Source organism: Haliotis cracherodii, unplaced genomic scaffold (genome assembly GCF_022045235.1).
Source record: "Haliotis cracherodii isolate W230 unplaced genomic scaffold, xgHalCrac1.p SCAF_4, whole genome shotgun sequence".
Lineage (NCBI taxonomy): Eukaryota > Metazoa > Mollusca > Gastropoda > Lepetellida > Haliotidae > Haliotis > Haliotis cracherodii.
Genome location: NW_027266297.1, coordinates 19,560,658 through 19,566,672, shown reverse-complemented (window position 1 = coordinate 19,566,672; position 6,015 = coordinate 19,560,658). Strand labels below are relative to the sequence as shown.

Genomic DNA, 6,015 nt, shown 5'->3' with positions numbered 1-6,015 from the left:
GTCAAACAATCGCTTGCATTCGTTAAAAGCCGGCTATCTCCGTTTCTTTTTTTCTTCTCGGTATTTTCCGGACATTATACTCGTGAGGTTACGGACATATCCGGTAAATTCCGCCCGTAGTGACAAACTGGGCGTCAAAATGGCGGCCGATGAGGTAAAAATATCAACATTGTGTGTTTATAGTTGATCGTAGAAACAAAATCTTACCTGTTGCATTTTTTTAAAGAGTTCGTGTGTTTTAATTGAAAGATTTTAATTGTGTGATGTGTTTTAATTTACAAACACTGTTCTGTCACGAAATGTTCACAGTGATATTTTGAATTTACAGGCCTAATCCATGTTCACATGTAGTTTCGTGTCAATGTGAAACATTACATACTTGGTGTATATCCTAGAGACTAGAGACAAGTTTACTGGTTTCGTTACGAGTTCTCTGTATATTGACTGATTGTCATCGAAGCTATCCGGAAGATATTTTCTAATTTGGTAATGATATGGAAGTAGATATCTATGTATTTTAATAAAATATATTATAAAGTTTCATTAGTTTTGGTGATTGAAAATAACATGTTTTTAACTTATGAAAGCTTCCATTACAACGACTTGTGTCAGGTGCAAGACCCCCAAATCCCCCAAAACTTAGAAACTGTTACTATGGAAGGAGCTCCCATACACCCAATGACAAAATTATGCTGAAGGTGTTTTTGTTGGCATGTCCTGTTTCAAAGTTAGAATTGGTCTGAGCTAGCTATATTTGTTGTAAGATTGTCAAAGCGACTATAGATTAGATGGTCAGGCTCAGTGTGGATTGGGTTTTTTTCTGGTCCAGACTCGATTATTGACAGGCCACATCACAAGGCTGGAATATTGCTGAGTGAGGCATTAAACAACACCTAAAGCAGTTCACTGTTGATGATTCCCATTCAAGCAGCACTTTTCCTTATCTGTCGCAGCCTCGGCAGCCCAAGTAGTTCCATTTTGCTTTTATGGTGCAGCCTCAGTGAAACTACATAGAACAAAGACCAGTTGTCAAAGTCACGATTAGATGGATAGCATATAGCAACCAAGGGAACTTTAATATATATAATTAATGCAGAAGTGAATTCTAAATTTGGATAACTGACAAGACTATCTACACTTAAATGGGTGTGGTATATACTTTTTAAAATGTTTTTACCCAGTGTGTATTGCTGTCACAGTATCAGTGATATTTTCAGTAAAACTGAAGTCTACAACAGATTGAGTTTTGAAAGACATGAGTGGTATACACTGGGAATTCTAGCCTGAACCCATTTTTGAAGCAAAATGACCCCTAAATCAAACTAAAGGGAAAAGGTCAACACATCTTGAAAAAAGGCTTTTGATGCCAAAGAAGTATAGTTTGACAGTTTATTGTTAGGGGTCAAGTGAATATTTTTGAGACTGTAACCCTCCTACAATTTATGTGAAAACCATTGCATGAATGTTACATGTACTGTTTTGTACCCCATCGTTCCAGCAGAGTCCTTTAATCTGGAAACTCTGTCATTAGGGATGCTGCTAAAGAGTCATTACTACTTAGTACTTGGCAGTACTTGATAATACATTAAAGATGAGTCCAACTCAAGTCCAGGATGATTTGGCAAGTCTAGATTGCCTAAACTCTGAAATGTTGCGTTGTTCTGGCCTCTATTTGGATTTTATTTTTTATTTTGTAGATATATATTTTAAAATACAACTTTTACTCTGGGACTAAATATTAGTCTCACTTACCACCAGCATCTATATGTATGATTTCACTGTCCAGATTGTCAGTGTTCACTAAAGTAACCAAATCGCTTCATCCTTGGTAGCAACCCATGCTTCCCATAAAAGGCGACCATGCTTATCATAAGAGACGGCTGACGGGATCTGGTGGTCAGACTTTTCTGACTTGGTTGATGCATGTCATTGTACCTCACCTAAGGGCAGTCAGTTAAAAGCATTCGCTCATCACGCCGAAGACCCAGGTTCGATTCCCGACATGGGTACAATGTGTGAAGTCCATTTCTGGTGTCCCCCGTCGTGATATTGCTGGAATATTGCTAAAAGCGGCGCAAAACCATACTCACTCACTCACTCGTATCTCACTTGCGTGGATCGATGCTCATGATGTCAATCACTGGATTGTCTGGTCCAGACTTGATTATTTACAGACCACTGTCATATAGCTGTAATATTGCTGAGTGCGGCATTCAACAACAAACATCCTTTCTGGTCATCACAAGACAATTCCACTCTTATTTTCAGATCTCTGGTCAATGTAACATCACGTCAATGTAACAAAGTTTCCATGATGTCAACAACAAAAGTAGTTCGGTTGGAGGAGGTGAGCTACGCAGAGGGCAGCTTCTCCTCCCCAAGCAAGGCAGGAATTTTGAAGAATGAGGAATCTCCTTCAGATGGCCTGCTTGACAAAGGTGAGTTTTTAAAGCTGGTGTATATGAAGTGTAGAGCTCTTGCATGAAGACAAGAGCATTTGTAGAGGGTGGTGTTGGGAACCACTTTAAAACCTGGAGCAATCAATCGTCAATCTGGAATGATTGGCTAATGATTGACTGATGGTCTTCATAGTCATTGTCGTCTTGCTGGAATCATATACAATATTATGGCAACAAAAGAAAGGCAAGATTTATGATTTGTACCTATTTCACATACTTTCATTGTCAAACCAAGATCTAAAGAAATACTGATCGCGTTTTAACTGACTTGACATTATCACATATACCTCATGGTAAATCAATCTAATTAAAGTCAGCTCTTTTACTTCAATACGATGCCACTCTGTGTGAAGATCTGAAAACACTCCATGGGTAGTCATGCCATGTGAAGCTTCTACTGTTTTTCAGCCAATCAGCGTCAATGACTCTAAGTTCTTGGTACTAGTGAGTGAATCAATGATACAGATATGTTTTAGCATGAATTTATTGCACATTAATGACAGTACTACAAGTCGCTTTGTCTCCATGTTTCAAATGGTTTGAAGTTTGAACGTATACCAAAAAAGCCCATTTTCTGTACGGACTGAATGAGTAGGGTTTTACGCCGCTTTTAGCAATATTCCAGCAATATCACGGTTGGGGACACCAGTGGCAGTAACGGGCTTCACACATAGTACCCATGTGCGCCTTTGGTGTAATGAGCAAACGCTTTAACCACTAGGCTTCCCTACCGCCTCTTCTAAACTGAGTAATTTTCTCCTCAGATGTTGATGGCAGTCAAGAAAAGGAGGAGACAGAAGAAGCTAAAGGTAGTAAAAAGTCTTTCAGTTTTTCACATTGACCCTTGCCTTGCCCCTTGATGCTGCAGCATGTAATCTGCTGGTCAAATATCAACATATGTTCTCCTGATGACCCTTTCATTGAGTAATGAGCATGTTCAATATGTGTTGAATGACACTCAAATGTATGCCACAGCGTACCTGACAGGTTTTAACTTCCAGACGACAACATGTTTCCTCCATGACAAGAATCCTTTTGTATTTGTTATAACAAAGATCGCTCGACATGACAAACTCTCGGAAATTATGTCCTGATGTCAAGTCTGTGTACTATGATGTGGCGGTAGAATTATCAGCAGTAGAGTTACCGGTAAATGAATTATTTTGTAATTGCTCTAATCACTGTGGCAATAAGCCAATATTTGACAAATGACAGACACAAGTTTCATTCTTGCTAATTTATCGTGTAGAAAGATTTAACACTTTGTGACCAATCCCCCGTGGGGACTCTGGTTTAAAATAGGACCCCACCAGCCTATCTTGTCATATGAGATACGAGATGGATTGACCCAAACATTGCTATGTTGTGATTATACAGTAATAGAACAGAAAATTTTCACAGTTCATAATCTGATCATGTCCACTAAAAACTTTAAAAACTGAGGATGTGTAGAGGTTGCTGTGATGAGGGTAGATGTTTTGTCTCCAAAAATAATTAACATATGCTGTCATGCAGGGAAGGTTTTCAGAGTTATTGAGTTATTACAGTACCTCAGAAGAAAGTTTTGTAAAACTTTTCCTATCTCACATTATACATTTCTCCTTCTTCGATCCTGGGGTGGAAACGACCTAGAAGAAAGTTTCCAGCCTTAAAGAAACACCTCTACCCAACACATCCCATTCATCACCATAGTCACCACTGTAAACCATTGGTCACCACTGCATCTCACATCTCTTCGTCGACACCTCACTGTTGGTCGAGGAGGACACGTTCAGGACAGGCAGACAGTAGGGCGTTGGTCAGAAGACGACCGAAAGTTGCACGTAAACAATCTGGAGTTCAGAGCGATGATTCTTGCCATCAACCATCGGGCGGATCTTCTACGATCGTCTCAAGTCATGATCCAATCAGACAATGCACCAGTGGATTGGTACATCAACAAGATGGAATCGACCAAGTCAGCATCACCTCTCAGAACAACAATGCAGTTCCTCGACCTAGTTTACTCACTTCACATCCAGGTTTGGACCAGACACATTCCGGAATCCAGAATGTGATTGCAGATGCCTTATCCTGCCCAGATCATCCATCCCCGACAGAGTTGCAACTACATCACAAGTTTTTCGTTAGATTTGCTGCCTTCATCGAACTCCAACCTCAACCTCTTCGCAACCCGTTTCAACAAACAGTTGCCATAGTTCATATCCCCAATACCAGACCAGCAGGCAATGCTCTAGCCGTCTCATAGGAAGGACTCAGACTGAAGGTACCATCATCTTCCTCTATGACCACACCTACTACTCCCACTTCACTCAAACCAGTTACACCCATCACCGGACACACTTCATCTTTGTTTTTGGCACATCTCCAGAAAGCTCCTATAAGTAGCCAAGGGTTATTCTCTTAAAGTGGCGCGGACTATCACTGATGCGCATCACACTTCTACTAAAGCTCTGTACGATCATATATGGAAGGCTTGAGATCACCTCTTCGACCACTACATCACCTGAACAAATTGCTGATTTCCTTAACACAGTACTTCAGCGCAGTACCAGGAAGCTGAAGGGTTATGCTTATGGCTGCTATCAATTCCATCATTGCCACAACCAAGGCCCAAGGTCTCCACTGTTGCTGAGCTACATTCATTGATTTGCTCCATCCAGCTTCTGGATCAGTCCTCTCATGTTGGCCTAGCAACCGACAGCAGCCGGTCACCCATCCTGTAGATACAGCAATAAATACCTAAAGCTACTTTATTGTTTATTATTATTCCATTGGGCCGTTTTATACACTCATCTGTAGAGACTTAGTCTGCGTCTTAGAAGTCACTTTCCAGTGCGGCCATTTGCTTAAAAGGTGTCCAAATCTTCTACCTGCTCACCTCTGTTTTTGTGAGCATGATGTCTCAGTAGTTGATTGTAGACCTATATGGGTATTGTCGGACATTTCCTCTTCGTTCTAAACGTACTCAATCTCTGCGGTTGTGGTTGATAGCTTTGTCAAAACGTCCAAAGAGATGCAAAGCTGGGCCGCCAATATATTGAATCGTATGTGTGAAGTCTGTCTTGTAGAACCTACAAGCCGAGTAGGGGGTGTTTGTAACAGAACACTTGCTCTTCGACTGGCCGAGGTGAAAGTCGTGGCTGAATAAGCTACGTCTAATTCAAAGCTACGTGGTCATTCATTTGATCGGCGTTGTGTGCAAAATCACGAAACACATGATTTATCTGAGGTCATGCTGTATCTGTCTTTGTTAGTTGTTTAACGTCGCACTCAGCAATATTCCAGCTACACAACGACGGTTTGTAAATAATCAATTCTAGACCAGACAATCCAGTGATTTACATCATGAACATCGATCTGCGAAATCTGTCTTAGTAGCAAAAAGAGGGTTTTCAGAAGCAACCCTTACACATGTTCCTATTCAACACTAAGCTTTCTGACAATCATTGGATTTAATCATTGTTTAGTATCAGCTTCCTTGTGTACGTCTCATGGTTTGGTCCTATTACAGGTTAGGGTATCTGCACCCCACCATCCAACCATGGGATAAATG

General features: G+C 40.6%; 1 protein-coding gene across 1 annotated transcript in view; it reads left to right on the top strand.

The window, feature by feature from the left end:
- Positions 1 to 126: 126 nt before the first annotated feature.
- The window catches only part of LOC139480170 (coiled-coil domain-containing protein 178-like), a 30,096-nt gene continuing 24,207 nt past the window's right edge, over positions 127 to 6,015 (top strand). Inside the window, exons 1-3 of the mRNA XM_071263202.1 lie at positions 127 to 154; positions 2,269 to 2,438; positions 3,224 to 3,268. Coding sequence (XP_071119303.1) covers positions 150 to 154; positions 2,269 to 2,438; positions 3,224 to 3,268 — 220 coding nt within the window. The 5' untranslated portion in view covers positions 127 to 149. The remainder of the gene's footprint in view (positions 155 to 2,268; positions 2,439 to 3,223; positions 3,269 to 6,015) is intronic.